General features: G+C 40.5%; 4 protein-coding genes across 4 annotated transcripts; 2 read left to right on the top strand and 2 right to left on the bottom strand.

Annotated features, from left to right (window-relative positions):
- Positions 1-7,729: 7,729 nt before the first annotated feature.
- Positions 7,730-12,266, top strand: cdcp2 (CUB domain containing protein 2). The gene is made up of 5 exons (XM_088429547.1): positions 7,730-7,796; positions 8,527-8,874; positions 9,387-9,728; positions 9,979-10,335; positions 10,751-12,266. The coding sequence occupies exons 1-5, from the start codon at positions 7,730-7,732 to the stop codon at positions 11,236-11,238; spliced, it is 1,602 nt and encodes a 533-aa protein (XP_088285673.1). The 3' UTR covers positions 11,239-12,266.
- On the bottom strand, positions 11,565-14,106 carry tceanc2 (transcription elongation factor A (SII) N-terminal and central domain containing 2). The gene is made up of 4 exons (XM_088429816.1): positions 13,867-14,106; positions 13,645-13,786; positions 12,843-13,036; positions 11,565-11,897 (listed from the first exon to the last, which is right to left on the bottom strand). The coding sequence occupies exons 1-4, from the start codon at positions 13,963-13,965 to the stop codon at positions 11,709-11,711; spliced, it is 624 nt and encodes a 207-aa protein (XP_088285942.1). The 5' UTR covers positions 13,966-14,106; the 3' UTR covers positions 11,565-11,708.
- Positions 14,107-14,475: 369 nt separating this feature from the next.
- On the top strand, positions 14,476-19,298 carry tmem59 (transmembrane protein 59). Its single transcript, XM_088430303.1, has 8 exons — positions 14,476-14,704; positions 14,854-14,959; positions 15,217-15,311; positions 17,438-17,590; positions 17,703-17,748; positions 17,823-17,943; positions 18,308-18,425; positions 18,780-19,298. Exons 1-8 carry the CDS (start codon positions 14,555-14,557, stop codon positions 18,936-18,938), a joined length of 948 nt encoding a protein of 315 aa, XP_088286429.1. The 5' UTR covers positions 14,476-14,554; the 3' UTR covers positions 18,939-19,298.
- Positions 19,299-19,404: 106 nt separating this feature from the next.
- lrrc42 (leucine rich repeat containing 42) lies at positions 19,405-23,106 on the bottom strand. Its single transcript, XM_088430124.1, has 7 exons — positions 22,329-23,106; positions 21,314-21,445; positions 21,114-21,235; positions 20,965-21,050; positions 20,778-20,891; positions 20,617-20,701; positions 19,405-19,749 (listed from the first exon to the last, which is right to left on the bottom strand). Exons 1-7 carry the CDS (start codon positions 22,730-22,732, stop codon positions 19,472-19,474), a joined length of 1,221 nt encoding a protein of 406 aa, XP_088286250.1. The 5' UTR covers positions 22,733-23,106; the 3' UTR covers positions 19,405-19,471.
- Positions 23,107-23,254: the final 148 nt, after the last annotated feature.

The raw sequence follows: 23,254 nt of genomic DNA, 5'->3' as shown, positions 1-23,254 counted from the left end.
TAATAACTTAATAAATATTTGTTTAAAAAAAATCTTGCTTAGGTCAAACATTGGCAAAAAGTTCATTTTTGTTTTAGATAACTTTTTTTTGTTTTAAATAACTTGAAAAAGTATTGAGTGGCAGCAAATTTTCAGAAAATCAAATTTCCAGAAGTGTACACTTATTTTTCCTTGGCAACTCCAGCGACAGCCATCATCCTGTGGAAATAAATACATTTCAAGTTGTAATTTTTTTCCCCACTGTCTAAAGAGAAAAAAAACATGCCTATACTGTCAGGAAACCTTCCACCAACACTCCACTTCCTCATTTTCATCTTTTCTTCCAACACACTGCTTAAAATAGTGGTTCCATATTATCATTTAATGTATATAACGCCAGTGACGTTTTTCTACAGGGTTTATTTCTCTCAGCTGTTTATTCACACAGCATGCAGGCAGGTGGATTAGTTGTGCCTTTGCACGGATGCAGTCTACAAACACACGTTTTGTTTTCACAGAGAAATATCTGCTGGATTACACCGACAAATCCTGGTCTAATGAGCCAGGAAATGTCACACAATAATACGGCTTGTCTCCTGTTTGTGTGCAGCGCGTTTGGTCAGATTACCGAAGAAGCACCGGCACGAAAACAGGCATATTCCCCCTGGTGGGATTTCCTGTGCATTTATGTAGACACATATGCAATGCAGGATGAGGTGCACAGTGGGCACATGTGACTGGTGATGCCCCTGAGACTGCAGGTTTCCATCTATTGGAAAGCGACCGGTATATCAAAGCCCATGGGAAATCATGAGAAGTGAATGAATTGGGAAAAACTTTGTTAAATGTGCAGGCTCACGTCACAATTTAAATGTCGGACCAGTGTGAAAACAAGTCATAGTTAAACTAAAATGCAATAAAAAGACTTTGTTTGACAATGGTCGAGGAATGCAAAATATATTTGTACAGTGTACACGAATAGAATTTTTTGTTTCATTACCTTGCCAACTGATCAAATTTAACTACCGTGTTATAAGGCGCACCGGATTATAAGGCGCACCCCCAATTACCGACATATTTTAAAACTTTTTCCATATATAAGGTGCACTGGATTACAAGGCGCACCCTCAATTAATGACATATTTTAAAACCTTTTTAATCACAATATAGTAATACTCAAAGTATTAACAATAATAACTCAAATAATAACTCTAAACTCTTAATAGCATAATAACTCATTGTCAATATGACCAACCTTGTTCAACTGTAAACACACAAAAGAAACATGTAAAGCTTACTTTATCAGTTCATTCCCCATCTATGAATCCCAATTCTCAATATTGATCCATACATAAGGCGCACCTGGTTATAAGGCGCACTATCTGCTTTTTAAAAAGTTTAAGGCTTTTAGGTGTGCCTTATAGAGCGGAAAATACGGTAATTAAACTAATAAAATAATCAAATATAAACTTCAAATGTCCTCCTGAGACCCAAACTAATAATTTGTGTCTAATGTAGTGGACATTTGTGTTTTGGTCTAGTGTAGATCTTTTTCAAGCTACTCTACTAATGCTATGTTCATGCTGCTGCCTGAAGTGACACAATTCCAATTTTTTCGTCTCTATCTGACCTATACCTGATCTTTTGATGGCAGTGTAAACGACACAGATCAGATTTTTTCAAATGCGACCAAGGCCACTTGGGTTTGTGGTACTAAATCCGACACGTATCTTATCTTTTGACATCCTGTTCATTCAGAACAACCAGGTCACATTCATTCAACTCGGACGTAACCAACAAGCGACAAACATCACAAGTCTGCGCTCAAAGATGGAAGCATCTCGGAAAAAAACAAAAGAAGAATAGCGTGGCGGAGAAGTTTGAAAATATTCTGAGGGAGGGAGAACAAGGTATATTTTTCTGTTGATGTGTGCGTATCTCCTCAAGGTAGAGAGATGTTGTTGTCACGACACAAAATGCCATGGCCAAATACTGCATTTTTCTCCCTCCTTTATACCTTAAATGTAACAGATTGAAACTATTGTGGCTTCAATATGACAGTCGTTTGGCCATCCATTGTGTTACTTCCGTAAACATGAACTTAAAGTGCACATGCTGTGTGACATCCAGGTGTCCTCTGCGTATGCAGTACAGTTTTGAGCCATATGGCATTCACACAAAGGTCACATATTGGTCGCATTTCTTTGGAAATGTGAATGACAGCAAGAAAAAATTGGATTCCCCCCAAAATTTGGAATTGTGCATGAAGCCCTGCAGTGTGAACCCGGCCTAAGTCTTCGTGTGCTCTTTAGAGGACATACCGGCCTGTCCAATTTTGTCTTATGTGTTTGGGTGGAATGCAATTACCTTTGCTGTCCGGTGCGACAAAATGGACAAAATTAATAATCTGGGTCTCGGGAGGGCATGCAGCACTGTAAATTTCAGACTAAAAGGCAAAAGTTTTTTTTTCAAATGATTTGAGGCCTACAGCTTACAGTTCAGTGTAGCGTATCTGCACTCTTTTTTTTTTTTTTTCCTCTTTGGTAGCCACCAGAGGGAAATCCACCAGTACCAGTAAATGTTCAGGGTGTCAGTTAATGGAACAACTATAAAAAGATATAAATCAATGAGTGTGGTTCAAAAAGTATAGTAGTAAAAAAATGTCCAAATGTTTCAGGCTACCTTAATTGAGCCCATTTGTAGATGCAAGACATATATCCAAATAGTCTTCTTTTTGTCCAAAATGCTACAAAACAATTGTGGTGGCCTTCAATGTTTTTGTGGCCGTCTACGCCGTGCCACTCCGCATCTACTTCATCTTCCAATTACTTGCACGACTCGCCTGTGAATATTCATGACGAGATCATTGTGTGGCATCCCATGATGCCGCATCGTGAGTCACACAAGCGGCCGCCACTCAGAACCACGCCAGAGGACACTCTTGTACTCACTCTGTGTTCCATGTTTTGGTAGAGGACACTTGATTGCAGTGTCGTCCTCTGAGCAATCAATTGACATACAATTTAAAATGCTCTTTTACAAAAATGAACACAACCACCTGCATATAAACTTCGGAAGTGTGATTTCGTACTAAAATTATGCCTATATTTTTCTGTATGAACAGTGTAGCAGAAAAACTGTAAAGTGGTCGGCTCTGATTTATTTTAGGCATTATAATTTAAATGCACAACATTCCAATTGAAAATATTGATAAAAGAACAAATACTGTATGCTGCATAACCCCAACCCTAACCTATGCGACAGGCGTTTTGACACTCGTGTCTAAAGATACATTGTGATGTGATTTTTTTTTTTTTTTTATGACAAATATTGCTTTGGGTTTGAATAGTCAGACTTATTATTCACAAAAGTCAACTGTAGTATTGTCTGTGTTACCTTTTGAAGACCTTCAAACAGCTTAAATAAGTGTTTTATTTTTTAGACAGAGAATTATGGTTTTCCTTTTGGAAAATGAGACTTTTCAAGACTTGCGTTATTAGAGTCGCGGATGGGATTTGACTGCTTGTTATCATGCATACACACCCTTGTGTGTGCTGCAGTAGTGTGAGCTTTGGCATTTGCCACCCTTTTGATTAGCGTAACAAGAGAGCTGATAAATAGCTTCTGTTAGCAGATGACATTTGACTAAATACTTCCCAAATGCATACGGTGTGCACACATGAATGCAGATGGTTTCCGGATGCCTCAGATGACTTTTCCAGCTGCGTTTAGGTAGATGAAAATATCAGCGTGTGCGTGTCACAGGAGCATACAGTCCACGTTTGACATCATGGAGAAATAACTCCATGCACTTTGTGAAAAATTATGTTTTTGTGTAGTATTGCAGGTGTCTGGTCAGCTGATGCCAACGTCTCAGCAATTTGCCAGCGAGACAATTTTGTTGTTTGACTTTTAAAAAAGATGTGAAATTAACATTGGCATTTATAACTTTCTATTGTACCAAAAAAGAAGTAGCTATGCAAAAAAACCTCATATTCAACATGTAGCCCACAAGATTCAAAGGGGTAAGCCTGGAGGTCTGTGATGGGGCATTGGGATTTTCTAGGAAAATTTTTGTGATCATTTGAAAAACTTAACACTGGAGGTTTTTTTTTTTTTTAAATCAACATCAAACGATAACTACAACACAAATGGTAATTGCTAAAGACTTTAGTGTTGTTTCAAACTTATTTTTGTCACAAAAAGGCATGGGGCATTAGTTGGAGATAGATGAGATCTGCCCAGAGTTCCTAAAGGCTCTAGATGTTGTAGGGCTTTCCTGGCTGACACGCCTCTACAACATTAGGGGCAGTGCATCTGGATTGGCAGACCGGGGTATTGCTTCCCCTTTTTAAAAAGCTGGACCTGAGGGTGTGTTCCAACTATAGAGGGATCATACTGTACTCAGCCTACCCAGCAAAGGCTACTCAGAGGTGCTGGAGAGGAGGGTCCATCTGGAAGTCGAACCTTGGATTCAGGAGGAGCAGTGTGGTTTTCATCCCGGCTGTGAAACAATGGAGAAGCGCTTCACCCTCGGCAGGATCCTGCATAAGAGTTCAGTAACTGATCCACATGTGGTCTGTGGGCTTGGAGAAGGCGTTCGACCGTGTCCTTCAGGGACTTCTTTGGGGGGTGCTTCGGGAGTACGGGGTAGTGGACGCCCTGATATGGGCTGTTCAGTCCCTGTACCACCAATGTCAAAGAGTTTGGTTCGCATTGCCGGCAATAAGTTGAATTTGTTTCCAGTGGGGGCTGGCCTCCACCAAGGCTGCCCTTTGTCGCTGATTCTTATCATTACTTTTATTGACAGAATTTCTAGGTGCAGCCGGCGCTTTGAGTGGCTTGGGTTTGGTGTTTCAGCATTGCATCTCTGCTATTTGAGGAGAATGCGGTGCTGTTAGCTTCTTCATGCTGTGACTTCCAACTCTCATTGGAGTGTGTGAAATGGCTGGGATGAAGATCAGCACCTCCAAATCTGAGGCCATGGTCCTCAGATGGAAAAGGGTGGCGTGCCTTCTCCGGGTTGTTGATGAGGTCTTGCCCCAAACAGAAGAGTTTAAGTGTTCACGAGTGAGAGTTGGATGGAGCAGCAATCGATTGGTGGATCAGTGCGGTATTTGCAGTGAGGTGGACTCTGTTCCAGTCTATAGTGGTAAAGAAAGAGCTGAACCAAAAGGCGAATCCCTCTATTTACCAGTCGATCTACGTTCCTTTCCTCACAGAAAGAAGGAAATCATGGATACAAGTGGGCAAAATAAGTTATCTCCGCAGGGTATCCGGGCGCTTCCTTGGAGATAGGGTGAGAAGCTCGGTTGCTTCTCCTTTGTGTTAAGAAGAGCCAAACGAGATGATTCGGGCTTCTGGTTAGGGTGCCTTCCAGATGTCTCACTAGTGAAGTGTTCCGTGTATGTCCCACCAGGAGGAAACCCCAGGGACCACGTTCTAGTACCTTTAAAAACATTTGTAACCTGCTGTTGACTGAAAATGACATCATATGTAGCTGCTTGTGGCTCAAGTTACGACCAATCACAATTCAATTTGTGAACAACACATGATCAAACGCAGAAACGGACAAACACTGCACACAATGTCCCACATTTGCCTGAAGAAAAAAATGCAAAATAATTACATTGAATGTGGTCTTAAAATATCTTGAGTTATGATGTAAGTCATCATTTAAACTTGTGCTTATAATAACATTTCAATAATATTCAATTAGGGTGATGTGAGTATATCACTCAAGCCCCCACCTCCTTTGGTTCATTTTGCAGTCATTTCAAGATTATTTGTTTTTGGAGCATTACTCGAGGTGATTTAATTGCACTCCCCACCCCACCCCACTCATGAACAGTTGCCATATCTTCGCATAACACATTTCAACTGCTGCCCCGCCACATATCCGAATCCTTGAACAATGACAAGCTTTTCTTTCTTTCATAGAGGACGGAATTAAAATTCAAAGGCAGCAGTCACTTCCAAGAATTTCTTGCGTGTGTGCGTGTGTTTTTTGTGTATGCGCTTTGCGCGCTTGCGTGACTGTTTGCACGTGTGCGTGAGCGTGAGCGTGCGTGTGCGCGCGTACTTGTGTGCGTGCGTGGTGTGGTTAAAAAAAAAAAAAAAAAACACTTGACTGATTTTAATCACATTCTTATTTATATCAGCTTAGAGCTTGGCAAGACTTGTAAGGAGCCGATGCTGCATGGAGGATTGTAAAAAAAAAAAAAAAAAAAAACTCCTGCCTAAGGGTTAACATAATGCAACAGCGCCATCTAGCATAATAAGATTAGTATTACAAATTTGCATTCTTTTTTTTTTTAACAATCTCTCATTCGTTTCATGAAAATTGGACTGAGAGGACAACACTTTCCCCATAAGAAATCATATAAATGGTGTTCCGGAGTCAAAGTGTTTCCTTCATAAAACCTCATTTATCTACAAGCAATATTTTTTCTTTGATTGAATATTGACTCTTTGATTGAATACACTAATAGTTGTATCTTCAGTGGCTGCCTACCACTGAACTAACCTTGATGTCAGATTTTTTTTTTAGGAAAGCTGACACGATCAATTAAATGTTTAATTCATCAGCTATTTCTGAAAAGATTCCTGTGAGAGAGATTTTCTATTTCACTGTTATGCAACAGTGGGACTAATTCACATAATACCCGCCTCCACAGTGAGCTTGTCTGCCCATGAGAGGCTCAGCGAAGTTGGGGGAAGATCCAAAGACATTTTCAAGCAAGAAAAATATCATGCATAAACAGCCACATCACTCATAAGTCTGACACTTGAGTTATCACGTCAAAACCAAAAGGTTAGCAGAACTATCTTGAGTATTTTTGGGGGATGCATTAGCTAGTCATTAGCATCTGATAAGTTCACAACACAGTGGGGAATGTTAGCCCTTCCGCGCCACATACACACAGTTTTCAAACCTTTCTCGAGTCAATGTACAGACAAACAAAAATGGCCTAAATGCTGTAAAAAATGATGATGATCTCATCTCAGTTTACCAAAGAGGTTTATGAAATCTGGGCCTGTTTAATTCAACATTAAGGTAGTGTTATATTTTGGTTGTCAATCACAGATGGGAGTATAGTGTATAAAGCTCTGTCACCTCAAATAAAAATATGCTTTATTTGTCTTTAAGGGCCTTCTCTTGTGGCTCTTTCTATTTCCACAAGTATAAGCAGCTCGAGTTCTAAAGCCAGGGCTTCGGCCCTTCTCCATATAGTAATAAAAGCCTAAATCACCGTTTGCTAAGCGAGACAACAAATAGTCTGAATGATTGTGTTATAAAAAACACCAAAGGTATTTCTTACAGCGTTGGCTCCATCATCTGTCATACTGACAACAAACACAATTTATGCTAGCAAAAATGTCCTTCAGTTAGAGGCTGAGCTGCACTGTTGTCGTTTTAGGAATGAAGTGTGAGGCAACTACCTTTGCTGTCCTTTACCGAGTACGCTCCATGTGGGCAACATGTGTTCTGTATTGTTGTCATTCTCTTCAATGGAAGTTATTAAAAATGTACACTGAGCCAACAAGCTGCCCTGTCATTAAAATTTAGTGACAGTAGCCTCAGGTGGGTTTCAGGTTGGAGATGAATTTTTTAGGAGCTACACAATGCAACAACAGCAAAGGGCTCGGGCCTGCGTACGCCTTTATCATCATGCTGCTACTTCTTCTGCTGTGCTTTTTATACCAATGCTGACTTTATGGCCAACAAAAAGTCAGCGTCAGCTGTAAGATGATGTTCTGGGTGGCTCCACTTGTTAATTTCCTACTGCTTGTAGACACGGCTGCGGATCAAAAAGGTGAGTTTTTAGTCGTAGCTTCAAAACACACGCTATATGGTTGCATGTGTCAGTTGAGGATTTGATGTGTAAAATAGATTCTGATAGTGCAAGAAAGGTCAAATACAGTTATCATTTGCGATTTAACATCAGAAAAGACTTGAATTACGCAACTATAATGAAAAATACAGTCAATGCACCTATACTCACAAATATATATTATATATATGTATATATATATGTATGTATTTTTTTTGTTTGTTTTGTTTTGCTGATCGATGTTCTCTCTTATGTAAAGTGACTTTGTATCATGAAAAGCGCTCATCAAATAAAATGTATTATATATATATATATATATATATATATATATATATATATATATATATATATATATATATATATATATATATATATATATATATATATATATATATATATATATATATATATATATATATATTTATGTACATATATATGTTTACCAGGGATTTTCCAAACTATGGCCCCGGGGGCCGTTTTTGTTGTCTGTTTTTAAGTGTCTTGTGGTATCAACTGAAAATGGCAATTGCTACTAGGAAATATTTTGTATATATTATAGGGCTTTTATAAATATGCCAAAATGCAGATTGCTGTAATTTTTTTATTTCATGCATCTGATCAATGGCATCACTTGCGATCATATGTGGGAAGTCTTTTAATAACAGCAATTTTTGACCCAAATTAAAACTCAGTTTTAATTTGCTCTCTCAAGGTGTCAAATGTGGCGGCATCCTCTCTGCGCCGTCAGGCAACCTATCCAGTCCAAACTTCCCAGGCCTTTACCCTTACAACATCCACTGCTCCTGGCTCATCGTGGTGCCTGAAGGTTCCTCGGTGCTGCTCACCTTCCACCACTTTGAGCTGGAGTACCATGCCAGCTGTGCCTACGACCACGTCAAAATCTATAACGGTGTAGCAGGCGACGAGGGCAACCTGTTGGGAACCTTCTGTGGCGATGCCCCCCCGCCAGCGTTCACCTCATCCTGGAACGTGATGTCGGTCATCTTTCATTCGGATCGTCACGTGGCGCACAGGGGCTTCAGTTTGGGCTACAGGAAAGGTATATAGTATATTTAGGATCAGGGTGCTGAAATTCAATGGAACAGATAAATACATTGAGATTGATGAATAAAAATGGATCGGTTGGTATGGATGGATGGGTAAAAACTGCGGGATATGATGAATAGATGAACAAATAGAGAACTTGTCGATGGACATGTAGACTGGAACGTGGGAGGACAGGTTGATAATGATTGACAGATGAACTAAAGATGTACAATACATAAAAAATGGATAGATGGATGTAGGGACTGACAAATTCAGCTGGGTGGATAGAATGGGATGGATGGATGGATGGATGGATGGATGGATGGATGGATGGATGGATGGATGGATGGATGGATGGATGGATGGATGGATGGATGGATGGGCGACATGCATGGCTGAAGGGATTGAGGAAGTGGCTGATCAAAATATGGACAGATCAGAAGAAAGATTGATAGATAAACAAGGAAAAAAATATTTAACGTTATTACATTGTGCAAGTGCAAGCTGTCATTTTTTTTCATACAGACATGTGTGGCGGGGTGCTGACGGGTCTGTCGGGCGTCATCTCCAGCCCGGGTTACCCCGCAGAGTACAGCAACAACGCTGACTGCGCTTGGCTTATCCACGTGTCCAACAGCAGTGCAGTCACACTTCTCTTCCTGGACTTCCAAATGGAAAACAACGAGGGCTGCCATTTTGACTTTGTGGCCCTGTTTGACGGCCCTACTGTGGCGCACCCCCACCTGGGCACATACTGCGGAGCCAACAAGCCGCCCCCTACCATCACCACCACCAGCCAGCTTCTACTTGTCTTCAAATCCGACTTCAATATAGGGGGACGGGGCTTTAAGGCCTATTACTACTCAGGTATCTAATTTTGGGGGGGGCATGCACCCCATATTGGACTGAAACCCATAAATTATTTCTTAGGAAGCCAGTGACGTGTCCATTAGGTCACAAATTGAAGTCACGATTTAGATAGATAGTTAAAGTGGATGGTTCCAAAGTTCTTAACTAGTAGTATAGATGGTAACCCGTCGACAAGTCCCAGAGGCAGATTGTCCTGTGCTAATCAGCTGTTAACAATTACATGTTGCTCCAACTTCTCCCCCGCTAGGCGAGTGTCAGCAGGTTCTGTCGGCTGTGTGCGGTAACTTCAGCAGCCCCAACTTCCCGCAGATCTATCCGAACAACATCAACTGCCACTGGAGCATCTCGCTGGCGGCCGGCTACCGCATTAAACTCTTCTTCCCCATTATGGACCTGGAGGGTCGCAACAGCCTGACGGATGCGTGCGATTATGACTGGATAGCTGTGTACGACGGTGATGGGCAGGTGGCAGACGCCTTGCTTGGACGATGGTGCGGCACCGAGAGGCCGCCGACGCTCGTCTCCCGGGGCAACAAGATGCTGGTGGTGCTGAGTACTGACAGGGACGAGGCACACAGGGGCTTCACTGCTTCTTATCTCGGAGGTAAGGTCAACTGCTTGCTGAGTGGCTGATGATTGATAAGCCATATCTATAAAGTACTTGATTTAAGACATATGCAAGTCACACACTGTGGAGTCAAGTTGGAAGTTTTAAGTTACCAAATATGATTCTATTCCCCCACAATATCATTAAAAGTAAAAAAAAAAAAAAAAAAAATCGGAGATCCGTGACTTAATGACTCTTTAAAATGTCTTATCTTTTGATTGCATGCAAAAAAAAAACAGGTGCTTTTACTGTCATAAAGTGTGGTATCCATGGTGACTAATGTTTGTGGTATCCATGGTGACTAATATTTACATAGCTAACAGTAAACGGGTTGAAGTAGCCTATAGTGCAACTTGTACTATTCGTGTTTTTATGTCATTTTTTTTAACTGAAATTCTGATCCTTTCTGTAGTGGTGCCCGTGAACGTGAGCTGCACCAGATCAGAGTTCACAATCCTGATACCCCAGCAGTCGCTCCCCCAGTTGGACCGCGAGCGCATCTACCTTGGCAACCCCTCATGCACCGCCCAGCTGACGGCAACCTCCTACAAGATCCTCGCCCAGTTCGTCAACTGTGGCACGGCCAGCAAGAAGCACCGCAACATCACCATGCTAGTGAACAAGCTCTACATTGACTTCTCCGACGGCGACCGCCGCAATGTGCAGGAGTACAAGGTGCAGTGCGACGCCATGCGCAAGGTGGCCTCGGCGTCCATCGTCTCAGCTGAGGAGAGCCGGCTTGAGCAGGAGGCCATGAGGGGTGACGCCTCAGCTGGAGGGGCTGAGGTGGGACGCGACGATAGTGAGCCCCACGACCTTAGCGATATCGTCTTCATCAGCATCTGCGTCCTGGCCGTCATCCTCATGGTGATCGCCATCATCTGGCTTGTGTTACTTTAGCAGTCTATGCTCACCGGTCTCAAAATTAGGTAGAATTTCTAATGTGATTTACAGAAGCAGCTTGATGCGCTCCCACTAGTCTAAACATGACATTTGGAGTAATACTGAATTTGTGGAATTTGCAAAATACAGCCATTTTCATCCATCTCAGGCGCCGGCCATTTTGTCACTTGTTGTCAACTGAAAATGATATCACAGCTACTAGGGTTTAGGTAATCTGAGGTCATGTGACATTCACAAACTATACCACCAAATCATGCTGCAAATTGTATAGAATTGTGGAATACATTACTGTATTTAAGTACATTGTAAAAACAAAGCATCAGTGTGCTCCAAAAGTGTAAAGGTTTTGTTTTAATTCACAATTTAAATACAGTATAAAAACAAAGTATAAAATCATTCATAAAATCTCAGCAATGACAACAAATTGTGTATTTACAATCAATACTGTAAAAAAACGAGGCGCAAACTCATCTCTTATACTTGGACACCAGCTGTGCAACTGAAGCGTGATCTCGCTTCAACTGAGCTCTTAGCTCAGGCTGCCGTCTGAAGGCGAACACTAGCGTTCGTACGGTCCTCCGGTACGAGCTGCTGACCAGCCGGCCGCTCTGGTGGAACACCTCCCTCTCCGTGTTGTCTACTAGGCCGCAGTCCTCCTGGTAGTAATTCAATAAAATGGCATATTAACAGTGAGTGAACAATTTTCCCCCAAACTTTGCCTTGCCCCATTATTATCCTAACACACAATTCAAAATGCCATACAGTAGATGGGCTTACAATGATGGTCTCAGTGTTATAACCTTAAGCCAGGGGTCACCAACTCCAGTCCTTGAGGGAGTCTATCTAGCAACTTTTTGGTGTAACACTCCTCCGAAGTACCTGATTCAAATGTTCAGGATCACTGTCTGGTTCCTGCAGAGCTTCCTGATGAGCCAATCATAGGAATCAGGTGTGTTGGGGAGAAGAAGTTGGATACGGGCAAAACAAGCTGGATATGTGCGCTTGAGGACTGGGGCTGGTGACCCCTGACTTTAGCAATAAATATTTGAACACAAGCAGTCAATGCATGTAGCAAGACAATGTAACAATACTCCAAGGCGTGCATTCTTTAACATCTACAAAAAAAGACTCATTAATCCAGTTTGCTGAGGCATTTTGAAGACTTATGAAAGTCGTTTTCATTTGTCTTCATGATTATATTATACTGCCTCCCGGTGGTCACAAACAAATTCATCATAATTAGCAAACCGTCTTTCTTCATCATCCATTCATTTTTTGTTTAGTTTATCCTCACTTCATGTTCTTATTACCAGTTTTTAATTTGTAAAAAGCACATTATGAACATTTTTTTTTGTTTTTGGGGGGGTGTTGGCTGGAAGGGATTTGAGAAAAACAATATTTTGAGACAAATGTTTTGAGATACAAGAGTGGTCATGGAACAAATAAATTTGTGTATCAAGGCATGACTATTTTGGAGTATAACAGTGACATGCAGTGTGAAAAGGGTTATGGTGTCTTGCTCAATAGTGTAACTACCACCTCAAAAGATGGAAGAACTCCTGTGTCGATGTAGTCCGACATCTGTTACAGCAGCGCCTTACCTTGAGCTCCAGGGATTCAGCCAGAAGTCTCCTGGCGTTGCTCCTGAGGGCTTCAGATTGCTTGTCCGAGCGCACTTCGATGGACGGCTTATTGCAATTCTCCTTTACGAACGTCTTCCAGGCTGTGTAAACGTTGGCTGCTGCCGAGCTCACCTCAGGCTCTGGATGCTTACGGAGTTTGTTGACAGTGTGACCTAAAAAAGAAAATAATGCAAAAGAGAAAAAACATACAGCCGAAAAAACAGAGTAAAGACTTTTTAAAAAAAAAAAAAATACTTATATTGAAAACGGTTTTAAAAAGTGTCACTGCTTTTGAGGTGTCATAACAAAACCACTTATGAATATATACAGTCGAGGGTCAATTGAAGGGATTCATACAGTAATCATGAGAAATGCATGATGAAACAACAGGTTTACAGTATATGGGAAATGGCTGAGCGCCAATCTGAAACAGTTACTAGATCTTGGTACATTCGCCCTCTAAAATTACAACAGATAGTTCAGCTCTGTAGTGTAGTTTTTTTCAATTCTTTATCTTCAATGAAACACAAAAAAAGTTTGCAAAGTCCAAAAATTGTAACCGAAAAAATACAAGGGTCAAGGGTGAATGTATAGGGATTCATGAATGAAGAGTAACTGCAGAATAAAATGCATATTCCATTTACTTGCCTTCAAAAATTGTTGGGTTGTTTTTTACGAACGACAAACGTATGCTTTACTTTTCGGGATATCCCAAAACTTATTTTGCAAGTTCCAAACTCTGGCAAGTCAGCAATGTTTTACATAATATACTGTATCTCACCTATTTTTGTGGACTTCAGCACCTCCTTGGAAGGCATCTTCTTGCTGAGGTCGGTCAAGACACTCAGCATGTTTTCCTTGCTCTGTCCTGGCAGCTCCAGTGTGGATTTATAGCGCAATATGTCCTCAATGACCACCACCCTCTGGAGAAAAGGTTTTCATTAGGTTGCTCTTGTTTGGGTTACAACACAGACACCAAAAAAATAAATAAACACACACTCACGCGTAAGGATTCAATAGTGGCTTGCTTGTAAATCTTTCCAGTACTTATCGATGTTGTGGGCGTCCCTCCCTTAGGTAGCCGCACAACAAACTTATCCATCTTAGGTTATTTGATAGTGTTCACGTGAGGTTCCAGTGTTTAGGAGATAGACAATCGAACCAAAAACATCTGCTGCTAAAGCTAGCAGCAGCTAGCAGTGTGCAGGGTGACTTGTGTAGCATTTAGTGACTGTTGGAAAAATAAGACTCATATCTTTTCAGCTTTGAGGTTTTATCATCTGTGGTTTGAAAAAAAAGAAATACATGTTTCTGTCAAAGCATACGTCTTTACTCTTTGCATTCCAAAAGGTACCTTACAACATTGTCAAAGTCATCAAAGGCACAAGGTTCAAAGATTCATTCCAACTTGTTGGGTGGCATGGCACTAATGTGCGCCAAAGTATTTCCATTGTGATCAAAATATCACACCAGATGATGACTAGTTTAAATGTGACATATTATTTCATTATTTAAAAGTAAACCGCATGACACGTAAAGTTAGGAATTCCAGAATTTAGAAACGCATCAAACGTCCCCTTGGTATCTCGCGAGAGCGATGCACACATGTTCTCGCGACGACTTGATCCGTTTAAGAAGGAAGAGGAAGCAAGTGTGTTGTGTTTGTTTTGTTTGGGATTCGCGCACTCAAAATGGGGACTGTGTCCAGAATCGTGTGCTTTTTGGGACTGTTTGGGAGTGTGGTGGTGGCGTCATCGGACGTGTTCGACAGCGTTTTGGGAAGCACTGTGTCTTGCCATCGCTCCTGTGAAATGACGTATACTTTACATACATATCCTCGGGTGAGTCGTTGTAAAAAGTTGACCAGCTTTAGCTTAGTTGTTTTAACCTACTGGTTGTTATAAATAGCCATGTCTTATTGATGTCGTGTAGCGAGTTTTTAAATTGACCTTCGGGTTGTGTTTGTGTGTGTGTGTGTGTGTGTTCTTAGGAAGAGGAACTCTACGCTTGTCAGCGAGGTTGTCGATTGTTCTCTATTTGCCAGTTTGTTCGTGACAGTAAGGACTTGAATCGTACGACGGCCGACTGTCAGTCAAGTAAGATAAAATGGCCGACGTTTACTGTAGCCTCGCAAAGCGTAATATTCTCAAAGAATCTGCACATTTGAGGGAGGAAGAGAGTTGATATGTTTCAGAGTTCGAAGGGTTTATAGACACGAGATAGACTTGCTTGCTGTGCAAACAGTCATTTTGGTGCGGAGAGTAAACTCCTCCCTTTAATATTTGTAGCATCTCCTATTGTAACATTTCGTTTACATTTCTTGTTTGATCACATTTTTAACCATCTTTTACAGCCTGTCACGAAGCCTACACACAGGTTAACGAGCAATATGCATGCAAACTGGGCTGCAACAACCAGCTTCCTTTTGCGGAGCAGCGCTTTGAACAGGTGCACCATACTATATCTTGTCAAGTCAAATCCGTACCATGTTTATCCACCAAGTATGTTAAAACGCAGAGAGAATTTGTTTATGGTAGTTTCGGGCACTCTAAAGACACAATTATACCAGAAGGTACATTTTGGCTATATACACAAAACAGTCAAGAAGTAGTAGACAGTGTGCAATGCTACAGTAGTCTTGTCAACAAATGTGCAAATGATGCAGTGATAAATGAACAGTGGCCTGAGCCATGCCATAAGTAGTGAAAAGCACAAAAATTACATTAGTTAATGCCGCTACAGTATTTTTTAATAACATATATTAAAGAGACAAGGTGTAAGATTTAGATTAAATTATTTTTCAAAAACTTGCAAATAAATGGGTTCCTAACTGTTTTATTGAAAGGATCGGTGATGGTCGGCGCTCAGGAGACAAAGACAACACTCAACAAAAGACCAACGTTCCCAAATGCTATTTAGCCCAAATAACTGCCATATTTATTTTGACCAAATGCAAGTTCTCAAAATACAGTTGACATTGCGTGAAATCATCATATGAGCCTCTTACCTATGCCGAGAAGGTGGAGAGCCAACACCCAGGCAGAGCTCCGCTTGTCAACCAGCTGGGCGTTCGTACGCAACCCGCAGCAGACTCTACCTGTTTGTACTCTGCATCTTTCTTTTGTACTTTTCTCCTTTGATGAAAACATCTTATACAATAATAACTGTCAACCTCCCACAACAATGTTCTTCTTTGGTATGAAAACAAGATAGTAAAATTGTCAAAACGTCCTGACCAAAAACAAGTTAGTGGAAAAACAACTTATATAACCATGGTTGCACAATATATTCGGGTTTTCAACGGCTATGGGAAGCATCACTAATTACTATTCCTCTCACTAACGACCAACAGTATGTTTTAAATGTAATCATATGTCTAGTAATCATTAAATTGTATTACATGGTGGGGGGTGCCATGTCTGTTATAGCTACGGACAACGGTAAATGCAGCCCCTTCTGCTGTCCATAATAAAATAACGGTCTAAGTCTTACACATTCTCTCTTTAATATATGTTATTAAAAAATTCTATTCTATTTCTTTGGGCCGCAATACTTATGTTATATCAGGAATGTACTCTTAACTTTTGCACTGGTAACACTGATGCCACCATTTTATGTTTCACTTTCATTTTATGGCACAGCATTATCATATGATCTGATTTATAGTCATCTTCATTTGCATACCGTAATTTTGTGATGAGTCATTCATTTTGTGTTGGAAAGGCTTATTCCTAATTTATTGACTTATCAGCCACTACAACGAAAGATGGAAGCTTAGTCACTTGATTAGTTGTAAATCTAAGTGACTAGTGGCACATACTGTACATTGTAATTAAATACGACATCAAAGAAATTTGACCTATTTTTCTTTTTTGTCAGCTTTTATAGATTTATAGAAAGCCAACATTGTTGAGAAATTTTCAGACTTTTTTTTTTTTTTTTTCCCCCTATGAGTTTTAAAGTGGATGCATTTGCAAGTGAATGTATTGCAGTATAGAGTCCTGGATGAAATTTGAAGGAGCAGGGATTTAGGAGGGACTGGCCGTGAACCTAAGTGAATTTAGAAAAAAAACAGATGTACTTTAAACGATCACATGTTGTGTAGACTCTAACTTCGACTAGCAACCCTGGCTAATCTTGCCTCTGTCCGACATACAAAGTTATTCAGTTCAGATGTGTGGCTTATCGACACTTGGAAAAAAAGTCCCCAACAAAAGAAACAACAGTGAAGAAAATAACCAAAGTGACAGCATGGATGTGGACATGATCATCTACTGAGCAAACTTGACATTCATTTTGAATTTAATCTAATTACTAGTGTTGCTATCCTATAATTATGGATAGGGTGTGCTTGTATTTCTCAACACCTGCTCTGTTTTTCCCTGTCAGGTCGCTTCCAGATTACCTACATTCCATTTAATGACACAATGCATTCAAGAATCATCAGCTTTCCTAACATGCACAACATTTTAGGGTCATTAATATTGTATGCGTGGCACTCACTCGAATTAGCTATTTCAAGGCAAAACACACAACGGCTGTGCCCTTCATACTCTCGTGCTTGTTTAATTTAGCTTGAAGCAATGGTGCCGAGGATTCACCTGCTGTACCCGTTAATGTTTGTGCGGGGCTTCTGGGAGGACATGATGAGTCAGGCGCACAGCTTCATCACCTCCACTTGGACCTTTTACCTCCAGGCCGATGATGGCAAAGTAGTTGTTTTCCAGGTGTGTGACGCTGAATTGAAAAACAAATACCACGTGACTGCTTGCAATGTGATACTCTGCGCATGTGTGTTCTGCTTGTCACACTAACTAGTTCAATTCCATTTTCTCTCAGTTTGAAACAGAGAAAGAAGATGACCCCCAGGAAGTCCAGAAGACATGTAAGCCCACATTTACTGCAATCATCCAATTCTGACTTTCATTGGAGGTTCCTTTAATATGATCTCTTTTCAAGTCTCTGACGGGAACAACCCAGTTTACAAAGACTACCAGCGTACACTCATCCAAGAGAGGGACAGAGACATGAGCGGTGAACTCAGCTATGAAAATTACAACTTCTTCAGCTGCCTTTCAAGGTTTACTATCACACTTAAATTTGGAATTTCTCGCGTTTGAGATGTAAGACCAAGTCCTTTGTAAAATCGGAGAGAAACGCAAGTTCCACAACCCTGTTAATGGGAAAGCTACAAGAAATAAGGAAAACTGAAATAGATGACTGCTATATTTAGGTATTTTTCTATTAACCTGTTTATAGATCAAGACAGAGATTAGCGTTTGATTTTGGCAAAATTGAGTCATTTTTGATAGGTTTTCCAACCTGCCGCTTATTTACTTCTCTATAAAAATCCAAAACTTGATGAACTTGTAAAATAATCCAAAAAAAGTATTTTTCCGATGATTTAAATGGACACTCAGCAGATCGAAACATTTGCTCCTTAGGAATCCTTGGTTGCCAGGCTGGATCCTCACCACCACTCTGGTACTGTCCGTGCTAGTCCTCATCTGGATCTGTTGTGCCACCGTGGCCACCGCCGAGGACCAGTATGTGCCAGCTGAGGTCAGTTGGTGTCAGATCCTTCTTTTATCTCACTAACACCAGTACACGCCCCACAATCTTTCACTTTTACGGGAGAAATTGCACGTAATATATGATGGTACCTTGACTTAGGAGTTCAAGGTGTCACATAGCCAAGCATATACATTTTACTGTAGTTTCCAAAACCTGAATTTCACAGACAGTCTGGTTAAGAGCATCTTCCACACTTACATATTGAAAATTGTATTTTGCGCAAGTATATCAGGCAGTGAATGGATGGATTCCTGTTAAGAAATGTATGCTGATAATGACTTAAAAGTAGGCATTTTCAAATCCAATTGGCGCTGAGTAATGTTTGTAAATTTAAATTTGCAGAAATTGAGCATCTACGGTGACAGGGATTTCTTGGCAGAGCAGAAACTCATTCCATACCCAGCGTCCTCCCTGCTCGTCATCACCTCCAAAGGGCTAGAAGGTGGCGATGAGGCGGGACCTCTTCCTCCTAAAGTAAACATTGGCCAGTCAGAAGTTTAAAAAAAAATCTCAGGTGTGGTAACATCTTTTGATCCCACAAGAAATTAATTTTACAGCATATCTACAGTTGATCCCGCATACACTTTTTGATCATTTTCAAATGGTTGCATTATTGGCTTCTGTAATGCCAGTACTAAACTAATAGCCCCCCCATAATGTTTTTTGTTCGCGCTTGGTGGCTGTGCTTGTGTTATTAAAAAATGATGACTTTTGAAGTTTTTCATCTTGATACTCAACTTTTTTGTGAAATGACTTGCAATGCAGTAGCCAGACCTTTGCCGTTTGTTTTTTTTTGTGGTCCCACTGCGGTTATCTGTTGTTGACAGAGTTTAACAATAAACCAATTTGATCTTAATTGAATTCAACAGTGACTGTTTCTGTTTGTCTTAATCATTTTATAGATAGATGTTGCTACTTAGGTAAGCACAATGGCTTTGTGGTCTTACTCAGTTGAAAAACTAAACCATCATAAAAAATAACTTTTATTTTATAAAACACAAGTTAATAAAACGATTGTACAATCTTAATACATCTCAGTATAGGTCCAATAAGTTCATGTCGTCAGTGGTCAACACCGACGAGGATGAGCGTTTCGTTGGTGGACGACTTGTGGAATGATCACATTTTTCTGATGGCTGCTTTCTTTTGCCGGATGCGTGAGAGCAAATCCTGTCAGAAGAAGCGCTGTCTGTGGTGCTACCCAATGGAGGTTTGTAGAAGTGCAGACGTTGCTCCTCCTCAGCTGGTGGATCTCTCTCACGACTTAACGGTACCATGCTCAACACTTCTCGGACAAACTTCTGCCTGCCGACTTGAACGGAAAAAAAATGTGGAATTGTACTGAGGCAAAAGGGAGAGTACTGTATTGCAGGTAATATTTTTTACCATTTATGTCAACATTTTTCTTAAGGGAAAACTATTGGAATTTCATTCAAATAATCAAATAAAGTGAGACACTTAGCTATCAAAACCATACTGTATAACTAGAATTGAGCTAGTAAATGTATTTTTTACATCTAAAATGAATTAGCAGTAGTATTAAAATGGTTAGTTCCCCTACAAATGATTTACTTAAACCAGTTGATCTATTTAATATCTCGGTTAATGTGTAAAAAAATATTTAAGTATATCAACTCATTAAAAAAAACTGAAAAGTATATTAACTCATATAAAAAAATATATTTTTCTGCCATGTAAAGTTGAATGGCTTTTTTTTTTTTACATTTGTCAAAAATGAGATATTAATGTCAAATGGTTTTGCGATAGGCGCAGTTCAATATTTTTAAAGCAGTTTGGAAAATAGCGTACAACTACTTTAAAACACTTAATGGCACTAGAGTTTCTTGTAAAACAACAAAGAATAGCAGTACTGGTGTACTAAGACTTTACGTCAGCTTAATGCTAACAATAGTTAGCATTTATCTAACGGGTTGAGGCAAAAGACTACAGTGTAGCAACAACATGTAGATAGACGATATAACAGTACTCGTCATATATTATTTATCGTTGGTACAGAACAAATAGTGCCATACTGATTAGCTGAGTGAGGAGTTGAAACATTAAGGCTGCCTTGAAGTGAATTGGGACTAAATTTCTCCACAGAGAACAAATACTGTACAAGAAAGCGCATTAATGACAAGACCGAGATGACACGACATGAATGTGAATAAACACTTACAAAAACGAAGAGCTGATATTCTAGACTCATCAAGTTTCTTCTGTTTTGGCATTTGTGCTCCATTGATTTCCCACTGGTTTACCACCTATTAATCACATATTTGCGAATGAGTTGTTCCACAACAAGCAACAATTTGGAAAAAAAAGATACAACTCCGTTACCTGTTCTGCCCACCCTTGTGTTTTACATCTGGAGTGGTCAAAATCATCTAGCGCCTTCTCGGAGTAGACCAAGCCCAGAATTTCCCACACATTCTCCTTCAGTCCTGAGCCAAACTGCAAAGAACAAATTTACTTTTGCTTAAGATTCATAAGCTCAATAAGAGCTAACTTTGCATGCTTTAGGCACCTTCATGCCGGTGCCAGATGCGTCCAATTTTTCAAGCTTAGGGAGACATTTGAGGTAGCGGAGAGCCCTCTCAGAAATGGGGTTATCTGCATTAGAAAGAAATGTTTCTTTCCATTCGTCCCTCTCAAAACGGAACAATTGGACCTTACACGAAATATCAAGGCATTGAAGGCAGTCCAGTCCTTTCCTCATTATTCTCACAGGCGCTGTCAGTCGCTGCAGGCCAACGTCCGACAGGCCGTTGCTGCCGATGAAGAGCTGATTCAAACAGCTACAAGAAGAGAAGGCAGAAAATTAAAACATTGGACAATGCGAGTCTTTCAACATGGACCCCAGAGGTGTTCATCACCTCGCCAGCGAGGCGGATGTCAGGTGCTGGAATATCTCGTGGTTGTCGCCCAGTCGGCAGCCAAAAAGGTCCAAACGTTTCAAACTATGAAAGGTCTTGATTTCAGCCATACGCTCGCTCAAAAGAGGACACCTAAAGGTTACACAGATGACATCACATACTAAGTTTGAATAATTGTTTATAGTGTCTTATAATCTAACACTTTAAATGCCATTGACGTTAAAAGCTGTCAACAGGAACACTACCGAGGAGTGCTATTGACCCTAATTGACGTGATTTTTTGTTTTCTTTTTAATGGGGATAGGCATAGAAAAGGTTTGACCAGCTCTGGTTTGATCGTTCAGTAGGGAAAATCTAAACATGACAGGCAGAATCCTCAACATTAGCCGGTAATTTTTCTTATGTTTTAATGACTGCCGTTTAAAAAGTTAATCATTTAAAAACATTACTTCTGTAGTTACTTGCACTTTTTTTTTCTTTTGGTGCATAAAACCTAACATGATATTTAACATTTAGTGCACCGTGATGTCATTTTCAGTCGACAGTAATGTAAGTGCTAAAACGGTCGTTCTTTAAGCTGGATAAAAATGAAAAGATATTGCTGCTTAATTCATATTCCACAAACGCGATACTAATCAAAATGCCGTGTTCAGACTCGCGGAGACACATACAACATAATATGAAGAACGTGTTTGACTTGCCTCCCTTTTAACGTGTTATTATTGTACCCCGTTGTATGGAGCGTAATGCAATAACGTGCTGATGCCATTTTTTTTACTTTTTTTCCAGAGCGGAAAGACGTGATGCGAGTGTTTTGAGTGCGTGGTCACAAAGCAAATACAGTATCTCAAAGCATCACTGTAGAGTTATTATACAGTGGCGGAGCTTGGTGGTTGCTATCTACAGTAACTCTCCGGCCTGAAGTAGATGGAGTCAGGCTAGGCACCCTACTGAAAAAAATATTAACTATTGCATTGAGATTGTGCAATCGTATCCAATATTCATTGAAACAGACTTTTTCCTGAGGCAGAGGGACTCGAGCACCATGTCTCCATAGGCATCACTGAAGAGGCGTAGGGCTTTGGGGGAGACATCGGGTTTGAGGAACACGCGGTTCTCCTCTGCCGCCGCGAACAGTCTGTCGCCGATCTGTTCTGGGAAGCCCACCAGCGAGTCCACGTGGTGCACATTGCCCGCCACGAAGAGCAGCGCGATGTCGAACAGCGATTTGCTGCTGTAGCGCAGGCTGCCCTCCGCGTTGTACGTGAACACGAAGTGCTCCTTGCGAAGCACCAGCGGGTTGGTCCGCCTGCAGGATGAAGACCAAGACGACGAAGAAGCCACCGCAGGCTTGAGCACGATGTCGCTGACACGACGCAGCTTGCCTCTTTCTCTCACGTACACGCCACTGGCGTCCATTGTTGATGTCAACTTTCACAACACCATCAAGTTGAATGTTTCTGTCCCGTTGTTTCTTGTAAACAACAAGGTCCGAATGCAAAGATTCGAGTTGACTTGTGAACTGAGTGGTTTGCGTTTGCTGCTATCAAAATAAAAGGTCCTTGATTAGAAACATCACTGTTTTGTCATGAGCACACGCTAACCGCGACGTTTAATGCGCCTTTGCTCACCGAAGACGTATTTAAATACACTCCAATTAGCTATTCGCTAAATCTCAAGTTTCGATTTGCAATCTTTCTTAAATAGTTTTCTTTTGAACACCCGTAAAGTACTATACTTAATGGGCTAATTTACCCGGATGTGTGTCAAATTATGATGTCAAAATTACGTTTTTCGATCAATACATTGTTTTATCATCCCAAGAAAACTGTTAAAATGATTTCCTCCTGCATTAAAATTGCTATTTTAAATTCCTTCATGTACATTTTTTTTGCAAAATCCCAATTATTTTACTGAATAAAGCGGATTTTAATATTCCTT

The sequence above is a fragment of the Hippichthys cyanospilos genome, chromosome 12 (assembly GCF_059441005.1).
Source record: "Hippichthys cyanospilos isolate Australia breed blue-spotted pipefish chromosome 12, RoL_Hcya_1.0, whole genome shotgun sequence".
NCBI classification, from domain to species: Eukaryota; Metazoa; Chordata; class Actinopteri; order Syngnathiformes; family Syngnathidae; genus Hippichthys; species Hippichthys cyanospilos.
Note: the sequence above shows the minus strand (reverse complement) of the source record. Positions and strands in the feature narration are given on the sequence as shown.

What these genes read in the sequence shown, in the direction of transcription:
- cdcp2 (XM_088429547.1), top strand. Translation starts at nt 7,730, where the DNA reads ATGATGTTCTGGGTGGCTCCACTTGTTAATTTCCTACTGCTTGTAGAC. An exon ending in TAAGGCCTATTACTACTCAG is followed by an intron (nt 9,729 to 9,978) that starts GTATCTAATTTT and finishes CTCCCCCGCTAG; the next exon opens with GCGAGTGTCAGCAGGTTCTG. An exon ending in CACTGCTTCTTATCTCGGAG is followed by an intron (nt 10,336 to 10,750) that starts GTAAGGTCAACT and finishes TCCTTTCTGTAG; the next exon opens with TGGTGCCCGTGAACGTGAGC.
- tceanc2 (XM_088429816.1), bottom strand. Translation starts at nt 13,965, where the DNA reads ATGGATAAGTTTGTTGTGCGGCTACCTAAGGGAGGGACGCCCACAACA. An exon ending in GCTGAAGTCCACAAAAATAG is followed by an intron (nt 13,037 to 13,644) that starts GTGAGATACAGT and finishes TTTCTTTTTTAG; the next exon opens with GTCACACTGTCAACAAACTC. An exon ending in CTGAATCCCTGGAGCTCAAG is followed by an intron (nt 11,898 to 12,842) that starts GTAAGGCGCTGC and finishes AATTACTACCAG; the next exon opens with GAGGACTGCGGCCTAGTAGA.
- tmem59 (XM_088430303.1), top strand. Translation starts at nt 14,555, where the DNA reads ATGGGGACTGTGTCCAGAATCGTGTGCTTTTTGGGACTGTTTGGGAGT. An exon ending in CTTTACATACATATCCTCGG is followed by an intron (nt 14,705 to 14,853) that starts GTGAGTCGTTGT and finishes GTGTGTTCTTAG; the next exon opens with GAAGAGGAACTCTACGCTTG. An exon ending in GCAAAGTAGTTGTTTTCCAG is followed by an intron (nt 17,591 to 17,702) that starts GTGTGTGACGCT and finishes ATTTTCTCTCAG; the next exon opens with TTTGAAACAGAGAAAGAAGA.
- lrrc42 (XM_088430124.1), bottom strand. Translation starts at nt 22,732, where the DNA reads ATGGACGCCAGTGGCGTGTACGTGAGAGAAAGAGGCAAGCTGCGTCGT. An exon ending in TCCCTCTGCCTCAGGAAAAA is followed by an intron (nt 21,446 to 22,328) that starts GTCTGTTTCAAT and finishes TGTAACCTTTAG; the next exon opens with GTGTCCTCTTTTGAGCGAGC. An exon ending in CACAAGGGTGGGCAGAACAG is followed by an intron (nt 20,702 to 20,777) that starts GTAACGGAGTTG and finishes TGTGATTAATAG; the next exon opens with GTGGTAAACCAGTGGGAAAT.